The 15,304-nt window shown below is 37.9% G+C and overlaps 1 protein-coding gene across 1 annotated transcript in view; it reads right to left on the bottom strand.

The window, feature by feature from the left end:
- Positions 1-13,410, bottom strand: part of LOC104531754 (E3 ubiquitin-protein ligase Itchy) — a 35,057-nt gene extending 21,647 nt beyond the window's left edge. The window contains exons 1-6 of the mRNA XM_010176749.1: positions 13,322-13,410; positions 10,594-10,732; positions 7,353-7,477; positions 6,021-6,158; positions 3,216-3,258; positions 1,013-1,182 (exon numbers count right to left, since the gene is read on the bottom strand). Of these exons, the coding sequence (XP_010175051.1) occupies positions 1,013-1,182; positions 3,216-3,258; positions 6,021-6,158; positions 7,353-7,477; positions 10,594-10,732; positions 13,322-13,391 (685 nt within the window). The 5' untranslated portion in view covers positions 13,392-13,410. The remainder of the gene's footprint in view (positions 1-1,012; positions 1,183-3,215; positions 3,259-6,020; positions 6,159-7,352; positions 7,478-10,593; positions 10,733-13,321) is intronic.
- Between the last annotated feature and the right edge of the window lie 1,894 nt (positions 13,411-15,304).

Below are 15,304 nucleotides of genomic sequence, written 5' to 3'. Positions count from 1 at the left end.
TTATAAACAAAAAGCTACTTTCTTGCATCAATGATAATTTTCCATTTCTTATTTGAAATACTAATTTAAGAGATAATAAGTATAAAATTTTCAAAAAGAGATGTGACATTGCATGGAAATAAAATTATTGGAATGGGAGGCAAATACATACGTTTGTTAACCGTTTTCAGTTTCTTCTGAACACCATTTGTAGGTGGGGTTAAAAGCTGTACACGAGTCAGGCCTACACTGGATTAATCTGTTAATGTAATTCCTGTTTTGCAGTTTCCCATCCTAACTCAGCATTTATCAACTGGAATAATGAGACCACTGAAACAGATGGCAGCATATGGGGGTAAAGGAGCTACCCTAAAAACATCAACTAACTTTTCAGCACTACTTGTCTTCAAGTTTTATAGCTTTTAAATAACAAAATAAAACAAAATAAAACAAAATAAAACAAAATAAAACAAAATAAAACAAAATAAAACAAAATAAAACAAAATAAAACAAAATAAAACAAAATAAAACAAAATAAAACAAAATAAAACACCAAAAACAAAACAAAAAAAACCAAAACCAAAACAAAACCAAAACCAAAATATCCATTTCAGTGGAAAAGAGTAACAAACATTTTAAGTGCTGCTATTTCACATAATTTAACTACAACTGTAGAAACAAATAACTAGCATTTCAAAAGCCAGTCTTCTCAACTTGAGACACTTCTGTCAGTCCTTCAGTGGATATGTTAGTGCAGTAATAGCGTCCACTTGCGGTTTTTTGGTTCCAGCTCCACTACCTGGAGCAGTATCTCTGCAATCATCACTTAGCAGAGAGGGAAGGAAGAAATTTCTACTAAAAGGAACAATGATTAAACGACATGTACTGAATATAAGCTGAAAAACTGTACTTCAGAAGTTATCTGCCAAACAATTTACCATGAAAAAATGTAGTTAAACATCAGCATCAAACAGCTATGTTCCTTCAAAGCACGTGCAGCTCTGAAGTGACAGCCTGGCCCCGGAACACATACCAGCGACTGAGGTGGGTCTGCGGGGCGTGGGTGGAGGTGGTCTGGAAGGCCTGGGAGGCCTGGCAGGTTTGCAGTTCCCATTTGTCAGTAATGGAGAATCACTGCCATTAACAGTCTTGTTCTCACTGGGAGCAGCATCTTCACAGCTTTCAAGGCCATTTGAGTTAGTCCTTTTGCAGGAAAAGACAGACAGGAGAACTGGTCTAATAGTGTATGGACAACATTAAACTTTATGGAAGACACCACAATGTAATAGTTATGAGTAAGTAGGTGAGATTCTTACATTCATAATAGTTATAAAACCCTACATGTGTATAAACACACTAAGAGTTTATCTCCTGATGAATGAAACCTCAAGTGATGAAAAGGTGGTGAAATAGATGTATATAGCATGTGTCATTAAAGTCTCCTCTTTTATTTCCCAACTCGCTATACATGCCTTTAGGCCCAGGCTCTGGATTTTGCTGCTTGGCTATTTCTACCCATGAACTCTGCTTGTCTCTAATGAGATGAGAAGCTGATGAAGAGCAGAGGACAGCCTGTGTGCATTTGCTCCACACGGCCAGCATATGCTCAGAACATAGAGAATGTTCCAAATGTTTATAAAATTTAATTATGCATACACCAATTTTCCCCCTAAACCCAATTCTGCAAAGGGCTGGGGAATTTAGGACTAAGCATTAAAATTTTCCCCAACAGGTATGAATATAAGCTTCTCAACTTCACAAAAATCAAGAAACTAAATGGCAGTACCTGCTCATTCTGTACTGTTTGGTTATATGTAGCAGTGTATTATTCTGATATAATTGTAGCTCCTTAAGCAGAGTTACAGATATCAACATCTTTATTTCTAAAGCATTTTATTTTCAGAATATGTTGAGCAAAATAGACAGTCAATAAAATTCTAGTGGATTGACAGGATAAGTACATAGGCCATCAGTAATAAAACCAAAGCTTATGGTTTCAGCCTAGTCTCTCTAAAATTCTGTTCCTTTAAATGTACACAAAATAAAAACAGTAGGTAAGCCTAAGTAAATCTCAAGTCACAGAGAATCAAGTAGTACATTTGACCTCAATATCATTGTGAAATACACTTTTGCTCTATACCAGGTATGGTGCACATAACTCATACCATACCACACCAACCCCAAAGGAAATGACTATGAAAGCCTGTGCAAATCATTAGTGATCTGAAGTTTGTAAGAGCTATGGCCCAGGCTTTCCTCAGTCCCACAAAGCATACTGCTGCTGTTTGAACACTACAGTCAAAAGCATAACCTTTTATCTTTAGTGTATTTGACCAGTTGCCTTAAGGTATAACAATGCAGATCAAAACATGATTATACAGGTAACAATAACCACTGCCAGACTCATTCCAGATTATTCACATGATCCTCAAAATGGACCTGTAGCGAACACCAAAACCCCCACTGGTTGGTACTAAAACCAAATGAGCTATTATGACTATTACTGTTATACTATTACACACTCAAGCATTTTGAATACCCAAGCATGGAAACATTCTTCTGAGCACGATAAGGAACAGAACAAAAACTTTCATGGGAAGACTTTAGACAACATAGCTGAGAGAGTTACAATCTATAAAAAACTAGTGAAATTTAACTCAGCTACTCCAGATGACATGCAAGAGCGTTGTGCATTGTACAATCAAAATACTTGCAGTGCTGGGAACTAATTAAAGTGGCATGGTGCTCTTTGCAGATTAATCCACCATGAAGTACAGTCACACTTTTATCCTACCAAGCAGCAGGGTACATAATCCAGTATCAACCTTAAAAAAACGCAACTGCCAGACACCTTTTGGTATCTTCTTAAAAAAGCTAAATATAATTTGATACCTCTACACTGTAACTAAACTACTCACCAGTGGGATTTTATTTTTTTTTTTTTTTCATTTTACTTTGGTTAATCATTGGGAGAAGGATGAGGAATACAAAGGGAAACAACAGATCAGCCAGGTACGAAGGCAAACTGAAGCTACAAGGCGGGGCTCAGAGGGAAACCAATTTAATATGTGAATGTACAACAGTACAGTATTTTTTTTTGTAGGATATGCTCAGATCTTAACATACTGTTGCAGGGCATACTCAAATTTTTCAGTTGTCTTTATAAAACATACAATTGCTCTTTGAAAACTGCAAACACTAAAAGGTAGTATAAAACTAAGAGAAAAAAGTCTTACCGTGTATCGTTCCTTACTCTGGAGCTGTCGGTCTGTGTAGGACCTTCAACACCAGAAAGAAGAAAACACAAGTATAAGCAACATGCTGAAAAATTTCCAAGAAAAGCAGCAGTCTAATTCTCACATTTCTCTGAAATGTGGAGGTGCTACACTATGTGCTGCTTATCTACTGTCTTATTTCAAAACTGTATACATTTTCCATGTCTCTCTATATGTGTGATATACATTTTTTTTACACCACTACCACTGTAATATTTTCACCTTATGGAAGATGTAACAGGTTATCTTTTGACTGTATGAATATTCCAAACACACACAGTTCAATAAGAAGTCTCCTGCTTTGTAGCAGCATCAGTGTTCTCCATTCTCCAAGTGGAGCTGACTTTTCATGTTCCCTCCCTTTTCAATGATGACAGGCAGAGCAGGAAGGGCAAAAATTTCTCTAAGATCTTCTCTCTAGTCGGCTAGCAAGGAACCGCAGGGGATTTACTTCCTGGGACTCTCTAGCCTCTTCCCTTCCCTTTCTCTGTAAATTATTTAGCACAAAGGCATTCAAGCAGGTACAAAATATGGCTGCACTCCAAACAGAATTATAGCAGCTCAGCCTAGATTTGAAAACTTTTTGCAACTGCTTATTCAGACAGCTTGTACTCTGCTCTTGTAAGGCCCCACCTGGAGTACTGTGCCCAGTTCTGGAGCCCCCAACACAAGAAAGACATGGACCAGTTAGAACGAGTACAGAGAAGGCCACGAGGATGATGCGAGGGTTGGAGCAGCTCTGCTGTGAGGACAGGCTGAGAGAGTTGGGGCTGTTCAGCCTGGAGAAGAGAAGGCTCCGGGGAGACCTTCCAGTGGCCTCCCAGTACCTGAAGGGGCTCCAGGAAGGATGGGGAGGGACTTTGGCCAAGGGCAGAGAGTGACAGAACAAGGGGTGATGGCTTGAAAGTGGACCAGGAGAGAGGAGAGATTGAGATGAGATGTGAGGAAGAAATTCTTTGGTGTGAGGGTGGTGAGACAGTGTCCCAGGTTGCCCAGAGAAGCTGTGGCTGCTCCTCCCTGGAAGTGTTGAAGGCCAGGCTGGATGAGGCTTTGAGCAACCTGGTCTAGTGGAAGGTGTCCCTGCTGCTGGCAGGGGGGTTGGGACTGGATGAGCTTTAAGGTCCCTTCCAACCCAAACCAGTTTGGGATTCTACGATTCTATGATTTGTCTTTTGTGCCAGCATGTGCAATACTTGAATATGCAGCACAGAACTGCTCATTCATGTAGACAGCACAAATACTTTATTTCCATAGAATTAAACAAATGTCATTAAAAAGAAATCAGTTATCAATTCTGATGGGAACTACACACAGATCCATGCCAAAGCCGAGGATGTAATCATGTAAAGGCTTATGATAATGTGCTGTTAGTGGGCTGCACATAGAGTGATTTTAATCCCTGAAACAGAAATCTTAACTCAAAAAGCTACTCAATAAACAATATATTTGCCTGTAAGTACCTTTAGCCTGTACAATAATCATGTGTTAGGCTACTTTAAGATTTAACTCTTTCCTCATGTTCTCGAGTGCCCTGATTATCTGGGAACCCTTTGCTGAACTTCTGGCGTGGTATGTCAATGTCTGTCTTTACTGTCAAGCCCCAGACTGTTTGCAGTACTCAATTCCACTCCCTGCAGGCCTGTTTCTACTTGCTTGCACCTTTTTCTCAGTAAGTGAATTTTAGGGAATGGAAGAAAACACAGATGAAAACCAAGTGTCACATAAGAGGAAAATCTGTTACTTTCATTAGGTATTTCTGTCAACACACCTTGGCCCTGCTCTACAAGCCCCACACAATCCCAGCATTTGGCTTTTATTTACCAAAAAAAATCTCACAAAATGAGATCATATGATTGATCCTTTTAACAAGATGCAAAGAAAGATGGACTAAAAGCTTTAAGAAATAATAGTTACAAAGTCAGTGTGTTACTTCAATTTTCTTATGATACTATGATGGAATCTGAAAGCAACTTCTAGTCCTTTAAAAAAACAAAACAAAAAAACCCACAGAAGAATAAAAACTGTCAGTTAACTGTCTAGCTACTTGCTGCAGCAGACAGTCTCTCCAATGCTGCCTTCTGGAGAAATAACCTCTTATCTATTTCTACTTTGCAATGTACAATACCCTCAAAAATGCTCTGTCTTCTGTCCTGTACCAATGGAATTAAAACTCCTTACTTCTTATTTTAATTACACATTTTACACATATTCAGGATTTTCAGTTAAAAATCACACTAGTTATCTGAAACTGAAGTCACCAACAAAACAGAGCAGTGAATCCCTCTCTACAGCACTTCATAGGGAACAAAACCTATTAAAATATTTAAATGAGATATTTTAGAAAACAGAGCAGTGAATCCCTCTCTACAGCACAAAAACCTATTAAAATGTTTATATGAGATATTTTAAGAAAAACAAATATAAACACACATCTCCTGGTGAGCAGGATACTTCTTATCATGATGATGAGATCAAACTAACTTATTTTATATTCTTTCCTGTTTATGATGTTATTAAACACTCAGGGAAGCTAGAGGCTTTCATTCAAGTTTAGGATTGCCAGATGTAAGTTAGCAAAGAGTAGAAAATAAAGATGCTGATCTTTATTTTTAAAAAAAATGCGTAAGAATTCTGGTCTCTACCTACAGGAAGTTACAGAAACGGTTGTTATTATGATTATTAGAACATTGTGTTAACACTTGCAGAAAGAAAAGCTTTGTATATCAGATATATGTAGAGGGCACGTTTGAATTGAAAGTTACTTACTTCTTGTGCCTGAGACATCACCATTGGTTAGGAGCTCAGGATCTACCTGCATCCCATCTAGACAGACAGACAAATCTCCTACCACCTCTGCTGGTTCTCTATCACCAACAAGATGCAATGTCACCACTACCTGGTCAACTGAAAAAGTACAGAAAAGAATGTGAGTTTATCTTACTACATGACAAAAAAGTGCATTTCAATTCAAGCAGGCAACCACAGACCACAGTGATCAAGGGGGAAAAAACCAACCAAACCAAAACAAACCCCAGAACTACAGCTCTGTCTCTCCATAATTTTTTTTAATGTTTTCTGTGGCAAAATAATCATTTCCAGTAAAAAGTTATTTCTAAAAAAAGGGGAAAACTAGAGCATAAGCTTTTTGCTGCCTAAAGAAAGGATTATCATTACAGCAGAGATTGTCTCACGTTTCTGCCCACACTTCTAAAGCAATTAATACACCAGTCCTCAAACACCTCGTTAGAAAATGTAATTCACCTTGCTCTTCAAATAGAGCAGATATCAGTTCTATCTTCTGATTAAAATAGTTCGCATTTATCTAATGACTTCAAGATTCAAATTTATAAGATTTTGCATCATATCCCCAGACCAAAGGTATTTTCAGGGTAAATAACTGTTTTTCAGTGAAACAGAACTGTAAATAAATATTCTTGATGAAATGGTTTGAAACAAAATCCAGTGAATTACAGCAGGGTATCTGGTGTTGTACAGAACAATGTAGTTACCCAAGGTAATTTTCACCCAGATTCAGCAGCACAGTAACACTCTTGTCAGGAGAACAGCTTATTACACTGCTGTCCACACGCTGCGTTTACAATGCCCACAGCTGAAAGTCCAGAAGCAAACACTGCTTGGAAGCACAGAACAAAAGTGTGACAGCACAAAGCTACGTGCTGCAGCAACATAAATTCTGTAAGAACTTATGTAGAACTCTTGAGTTTCTCTTTCAAGCTCCACAGGATGCACATACTGCCTAAAGGCTGACTAGTTTCTAAGATGCATGAAATTATACAATAGTATTTAGAACAAAAATAACTTTACAGGTTTCCTGGTCTAGCACCAGGCACTTTCATTAGCCTTTCACCCTGGCACATCCTAGCAAAGTGAAAAACACCGTGTTTTCCATCACACTACAGCAGACACTGTCAATGAAAAAAGATTACACTGAAAAAGCAGGAGGAAGCTCATAAATGCAATCTGTAGCAACCAAAGGAATTCTCAAGGGCTGTCTACAGAGCTGTGCACAGCACTCATTAACAGACAATTCCTGACCAATCTTGCAGCGTTCCAAGGTATTGTTAATCTTACACTTACGTTTCATACTGTTTGATTTCAAAGTCTCTTGAATATCCAGAGCAGCACTTCCCAGAAGGACATCAGATTTTAATGTTTGATGGCTCCAGACTCGAAAGTTTAATTTACTTACAGGAGTGACAATTCTGAAAAGAAAAAGTTGAGCAGTGTGTAAGGGCATTTGTTGGCAGGGAAAGTGGGTGAACCAAGCAATCTGCTTCAACTGTCACTTAAAATTATCTAAAGACAAAGAAATAATGGTGGCAACGCCGAACTATTTGTAATTAACACATTCTAGTATGCAGTCATGTTTAGGTGTCATGTGAATCAAGACTGCTGCAAGACAGTTCACAGATTGAGTACATTTTTTATTACTACTATTCTAAAGGAAATATCTATAGAAAAACTACCACCTCACAATTAGCATCTGAGGATAACCAGGATTAGGAAAAAAGACATGATTCTGGTTATGAACATTTAATGAATGTTCAGCATTTGTGTATCTTGATGCGAGAATTTTTCACATAGACAGGGAAGGCAGGAAATTTGCTTTCTGAAGAGGTTATCAGAAAATTTTAGGACATCCCATAAGAAGGGAAGTACTTGGAAATACTAACAATTATTTCAAGTATTTTTAGAAGATGACCGTTCCCCTAATAAGATGGCACATACTTACAAAGAAGCAGGAATATATACAAAATTATTTAATATTTTACTACTATTGTAATTTTTACAGAATTATTTACATTTTACTTCGGGCTTCACAATGCATTTACTGAGAACAGAAGAACACACAACATCTTCCACAGCTTAACAATTCAAAAACTTCCCTCATCATTCCCAGGAAGCAGGATGTATTACTTCCACAGTGCTAATTTGATCACGCACATCCTTGGAGAATCGGTTACAGGTTTACTAGCAGAAAAGTCCCTTATGGACCCAACTATCCCTACAGTTTCTCTTCATTCCAAATCAAGTAATTCCAAGAAGAATTTAATCATTTATTTCTACCCTCCTTTCACTTTCCTGAGGCTTTCTTAAATTTTTAGTGGTTTTAGTGACATAAAAATCTGAACTTCATTCAAAGTATGGTGCTACAACCTGGAAAGATGCCTTCCAGAGAGCAGTGCAGTACAAACAGTGGCAGTGTAAACCTCTGCATAATCCTAACAAGAGCCAAAGCTCTCTCTGAAAAATCTTGTGGGCTGGTAAGGTCATAAAAGCACAATACTGTAGCCTCTGTCAAGCATCCAGTTTGAATTTAACAACCTGTGGCAAAGAAAAGCCTTCAGCAGAGTCACTCCCTAAACCTGAAAGCTCTTGATGGAGGATCACCCATGCCCTAAGACCATCTACACCAGCAGTCAGGTACTGGGAGAGCCCCTTACAGAGAAGAAACACAGGCAAACAGAAATATTTTCTGCCACAGCACTTACTCAGTCTTCCTCCCTCTCTCTCTAAACCAAACCATGCTAAGTGTCACCAAGCATTTTTCAGTAAGATGATGACAGCTGAGGTAGTGTATGTGATCAAGCAAATCTCAGAGAATAAAGGAACTCTGCCAGGTATAAGAAAAACCTAAAAGCCAGGATTTTACTTTTTCTTTCTTGTAAGTATTCGGTCGACAGCAGGAAGATGAGCATCACATAAGAGCTGATATTACAATTAAGAATGGACTCACAAAACTTATTTTTTTTTTCTAGAAAGTTGCTCTTAGAGACAAACATTCAGCTGCCCCTCAGGCTCCCTTGAGTTTTGAGAAGACTTATGACACAGAAGAAAATTTATGTCAGTATCAGTTGCTGACATTGTATGAACACATCTCTCTTTTTTTTAAATCCATAACAGAAGCTTCAAAGGAATTTTTAATACTGATATTCTTTTTCTATAAGGAACACTATCATTTACATATTTTAAAATTATTTTCATTGTGAGAAACAGGTATTACAAATGATTGTTTATTTTCTTAGTGGATAATTTCAATTCTATATAGTGGGTAAGTCCAGACCTTCCCAGTCAGACAATCCCTTCAGAATATGCGGCTCCACCAAACAGACTGCCTCCCAGAAGATGAACTCATGGTCCGTACCTGTTTGCAGAAGCCATTACATTTTTCCTTTTAATTCTGAATCTGAACATAAGCAACTATGTCAAAATATTTCCTAAAAACCAATTAACTTACTCTACTAAGCTCCATGTAGCATTAGTGTAATCTCCAGTGAAGATGATATGCATTGGGTGTGTCTGTTCAGTGCTTATTGAACAAGAGCAAAAGTTGCCCATGTATTATTGTGTGAGCTTGCACAGTGCAAGCATTTCCATTTTAAAAAGTAAGAAAGAAAAAAAGGCAGGCTTAAAAAGCTGAAAGAAAATTCTGCTCTTGCATATTGATATGCATGTAAAGCACAAAGTTTCATTTTTCTTAAAATATATTTTCTTTGCAGTAGAAAGGAAGGTAAATAGTAGTAACTAAAATAATAATCTGAATTACAAGAAAAGAACAGGCACAAAAATGGTTCTTATCAGGCAGGAATGTTCAAGGTGCATCAAGAATAATAACCTAGAATTTAAACATAAGCAAATAGGCAAGCACAAGACTAACCTCTATTTCAGTGTTCCATGAGACAGATTTTTAAGAGAAAGCTAAATTATATAGAACCTGCAGATCATTCTTTGTCTGTGCTTTACACTTCCTATCATCTCACAACACATGCTGGGCCAAGCAAACATCAACAGTTGTGTCCATCTCAGATCTAATGTTCTGTACTCTGAAGGCACAAACTAATCAGGAATTTCATACTTGTGATTGAATTCAGACATCTGCAAGACAGAGATAACTACCTGTGCTATGGAATGGTGCACAACAAAGGGGTACACAAAGAACAGCCACACTTCTCAGCCATGGTATTTCTGAAACACTGTAATCTTAAATGTGACCCCAAAAAAGTGCATGGGACTGTCAGTTTTAATATCAGATTACCTCAGTTTCCTTACTACTCACAGAATTAAAGCTCCTTTGATATGTCACATACATTAATACAGAATACACTCCTTTATAAGCACTGGGTCCTTTCTGCAGGACATAATGCAACAGTCTGTAAATGTATAGTCCAGACTGTAGTGTATTTGCTTCAAAAATGACACAAATATCTTCCTATCACATAACTTTATATGTCTTGTTTAAAAAATACAACCATTAAGTCCACTGTCAATTGCATTAATTTAGCTCAAATAAAATGGAAAACAAACCCATCAAACCTACACTGTAAGATGCTGTTTCCACTTTGGGCTATTTGTATTGTTGCATTTTTCTGTCTTCTTTGACTGTCCATCTACTGAGACTTCCACGTAAGGGCTGGGTCCAAACCACTTATTTTTTTCTTTTAGTTTTGCTGAAATAACTGTTAAGAAAGAGAAAAATAATAACGGATTCAATAAGATTTCAATTGTAAATAATAACTTTCAGTTGTGTGCTTCAGTATTCAAGTGTCAGGTCATTGATATCTGACAACACCACACTAGAAAAAAAATACATGAGATGGACACAAATACTGTTGCATTTCAGATCATTTTATACAATTCTATAGCTCACATAAATGCCTAAAACATGCAACAGGACTTACATAACATCTGACACCATAATTAATAATAATCAGTGTAAGAACCACAGAAGTACTTAGATGTTGAAAGTAGAAAATATCCTCTACAGCCTCCTCCTGTCTATCACCAGCCAAGAGAATTCCTGGAGTTTATTATACTTGCTTGTTAAAAAACTCAAAACATGATCTGTCTCTCATTAAAGAATCATGGAAAAATGCCATCAATTCTGGTGAAAAGAACATCACTAAGAAAAAGAACTTTGTGTTAAGTTTTCTGTGTCAAAGCACACTTACAGAAAAGCTACTAAAGGGAAACTCAGGACTCGCAGCTCTAGAGCTTTAATGGGGGGCAAGGGAGTGTGTGTTTTGGTTTTGATGTTTTGTTTGGTTAGTTTGGGGGTTTTTTTGTTTGTTCATTTGTTTTGGGTTTTTGTTTGTTGTGTTTGGGTTTTTTAAAAAAACAAAACAAAACATTCAACATCATTGACTGAAATGCTCCTATCTTTCCAAACACTGTGGCTATGTTGCCTCCATTCAGCCAAAGAAGCATAGGTGTGCACGAGTCTTTGACTCTTAGATGAGGAGTGTTCTTGGATTCCTTGGCAACACTAAACTCACAAAACACTCCTTAAAACAAAGATATCATCATTTCCAATTGGCCAGTGCACTCCACTCTGTTCTAACAAATAACAACTTGCTCTCCTGTGTTTTTGTTACCCACCTCAGCTGCACTACATCCTTAAAAAAAGATGACTAATTCAAGCCCATCTGGCTAATCCACCTAGATTCCCTTTATAGTCTGTGCTCTGGAGATTTAGAGAAGTAGCTTAGTATAACCTGCTCTGCACCGCTCCCGAGGGAACCTCTTTCTCTCTGTATTATGGACATCTTACAGAAATTAACTTCAGTTAGCTAACATCAATCTTCACAAACAGCTCCCTTTCCCTTCCCCTCCCCTCATGTCTCCAGCACTTCTATACTACAGCATCTCATGGTTTAACATCACCATCTCAAAGGACTCGAGACCTACTTTGAGGCAGCAAAATCATCAGTCTTGTACCTATTTTCAAGGTTATTTCTTAACCAGACAACCTGAAAGTTCATTTAACTAATGGAGAGAGCAGAAGAGGGAGGTGAGGGTAGGGCAGGTGATGTTTACAGAAATGTCTACAAAAAGGTAACGCCTGCTTGCACAGGGAACACTTTGCTTGCAGACTGTGGCTGAACTTCTACAGAAATTAAGAACCATTCAAATATCTTAGTCTCAATTCTACACACTGAAACATTTCTTCAACTTCACTTTCTTTATGTGAGTCACAAGTGTTTGCCTTAGACAGCAATCACCCCTTCCATCCTTAGCTCTGCTCTCCAGAGCTATGCAGAGGAGGTACCTCCTTCCAAACCTCCTCAATTTTTCTCTTCAATATCAACCTGTAGGGACAAGATTTTTCTTAAAGTCTCACAGCCTACTGAAAAAAAACAAGCTTGTGACCTCAGTGTGACAGCTAGAGCCAGTATAACTTACTCAGTTCCAAACTCCTTTCTAGTCTAAAGCTTTCCCATCTATTTTTGACAATTCTTTTCATCCCCACAGTATCGATTTTGTGAAATTTCTGCTTCAGAAAGAAGATCTTCACCCATAGATCTTCCACACTGAGGGTGCAAAATTTACCCTTGATGTTTCTAAACACAGACCTGCACACATCCACAGATCTCCCATTCCCAGGCTTCAGCTTTTACACATCAGTAAAATTTGTCAGAGAGCAAAAGTGAGCAAAACTTGGTAATTAAGTTTCATCAGCTGCTCTGTTGGTGGGGCACTACAAAAAACAAAGCATGTCATTTAAATCCATTCCTATGCAATCTCCAGGTGCCTAATTACAGTAATATTCTCACCAACACTTTTATTAAAGTGCCTTTACAATGGTGGCCATAAAAACATTTACAAGGGAGAAGCAATAAGTCAAATTTAATGAAAAGCAGTTCAGATTCACTTAGCTTGAGATGTAAGAAGATTGTTAGGAGAAAGGGTTAGATTCAGTATTATGTCAAGTGTCACCAGCTGAAAGCAGAACCATATTCCATTACCACATTGCAAAGAGGACTGTTCTGTACAATTCAGTTAACAGCATTCAAAAAGAATTATTCCTTCTTTTTCACACAAAAACATATCATTTCAAAATGCATTTCAGATAAAATCTTGACTAAAATAGCTGTATTTCTGCCAAGTAATGATGGCATAACACCAAGAACTTCATTGTGCATCTTCTCTTGGGTTTTGTATAACTCGGAAGTTCCTGACGTGCAATGTGCTAGTAACTTCTGTTTAATTGTGGGAAAAACACTTTTATATTTCTAACTAGAAAAGATATACCCTTTCAAAAGGCTTACCAGTGATTTGAAGCTGTGATTTCATGGAAAACCCACTGGATGGTCCTGATCTGGACCCACTGCCAGCCATAATACGGGCTGGATCTTGAATCTGGATAAAGAGACAAGGTAAACATTTCCATCAAAAATTAAATCCTGTTGTTTTTGACACGTAGACACATTATACTGCAAACAAAACCATCACACTTGTTTTCTTTCTAGTTCCTTTCCATTTCCCTAAGGTACAGAAAACAGTTTACAAAGGGCTTAGTCTCTACTATTACATGGTCTGCAAATATTCATGTTCTAGGCAAGAGAGGTCTTTTGATTTTACCCCTTCAATCTGCCAATTAACCGAGAGGGAGTGATGATCTAATCGCAAAGTTTGCTGTACCTCTTAAGTCTGAAAATATCTGCCTATTTTGATGTTGAAAGTCCTGGGTAAGAAGTTTATCTTCCCATGTCAAGTATTACTTTAAAAAAAAAAAATAAAAGAAGAAAGAAAAAGAAAACCACAATCTCGAGGTCCCTTCCAATCCCTAACATTCTGTGATTCTGTGATCCACAAGCATAGGAAAAAGGCTGGATATTAATTATTAAATTAAAAAGTGAATTTTAAATTTCAAGAAATCTCCTTCTATCTGTCTTTTGTTTTCACTTGGTCAGATCAAGTCTACAGACAGGGGCTGTAATTCTATAAAGCACTTTACTAAAAGAAGAAATACACCACTTCTGAAGGAGGGGAAGACAACCTTCATTGACAGCTCAACCTTCCCTCTCACCACACCCAGTCACACACCCGGGCCGATCCTCCCAGCACCAAAGCAAGTAGCTATTGCCACTATTCTTTAAACTTAATACAATTCAGTATTTGGTTTTGGGGGGCAGGGAGGACAATATGAGTTATATAGCTTCAAAATAAACACATAGTGTGCTATTATATTAAAAATACACATCACTTGAGAATTACCCAGATATCCTTGTTGCCTATTCATTTTTAATTTAGCTCAACATCCCTTACCAACTAAACGAGATCTATCAGTTAAGTCCTCTCAGCAGAATACCCACAGGAAAAGGAATGGGTTATTGCAGACTCCAAATTACCTGCTGGATACAACTTCCAGACTACTTCCTGCCTCCCTCTTGTGCCACTCATCCCTCCTTTGTGCCATGTCCTCACTGTCTTCTGTGCTCATAACCTACTGCAAAACCATCCACCCCCCAGCACTTCTGACCTCTGTCTGCGCGAGGATCAGCTACACTGGCCAAGGGGTCCCAGCCCACCGCTGCACTTTGGTCAGCCACTGAATCCCAACCTCAGGTCATTTTCTGCACACATTATTTCCAACAAGGAAAGGAACATGGTAGCTTAAGCTGCTGCTGTCTGTATCTGGAGCAGGAAAGGCTGCAGGTGTGAACTTACCCACTGAGAACAGCACAAGCAGCCCAAACAAGCGCACGTCTTACCTCAGCATGCTGTGAAAAACAGAAGCTGTAAAAGGAGATCGGATCTGAATATTGCAACTTTCTTTTAACAAGTTGCAATCTGAAGCAAAATCTGTGTATTGTGATAATCACTGCGAAACTGATAATTCCACAGCTATTCCCAAAGTGGTACAATGGGAAGTTCTTGCATCCTATACCTGGCTGATGCTAGTGTTAACTACTGGAGAAGATGACACCACCAAAAAAATTACTGATGACTTGCTTAAATAGTATATTTAATAGTGTTTAATATATTAAATAGTTATTAGTTGAGTGCAGTACTTTTAATTACTAAACTCCAGATGTGAATCACACAAATCTAAATCCCGCTAGAGTGAAAAAGCTTTTAATATAAGTATTACAAAAGTAGTCTTAAGTTAAAAAGATTTAGAGGACAGTTCTTAATTCTGATCCTGTGATTAGTTCCACCAAACTCACTAGATATCCTTCATGCTTTAAGAAAGCAGCTGAACAGCACCTAGTCCAGCACAGACACACTGCACAGCCTAAAGGGTTTCA

Source organism: Antrostomus carolinensis, unplaced genomic scaffold (genome assembly GCF_000700745.2).
Source record: "Antrostomus carolinensis isolate BGI_N321 unplaced genomic scaffold, ASM70074v2 scaffold16250, whole genome shotgun sequence".
Classification (NCBI taxonomy): domain Eukaryota; kingdom Metazoa; phylum Chordata; class Aves; order Caprimulgiformes; family Caprimulgidae; genus Antrostomus; species Antrostomus carolinensis.
Note: the sequence above shows the minus strand (reverse complement) of the source record. Positions and strands in the feature narration are given on the sequence as shown.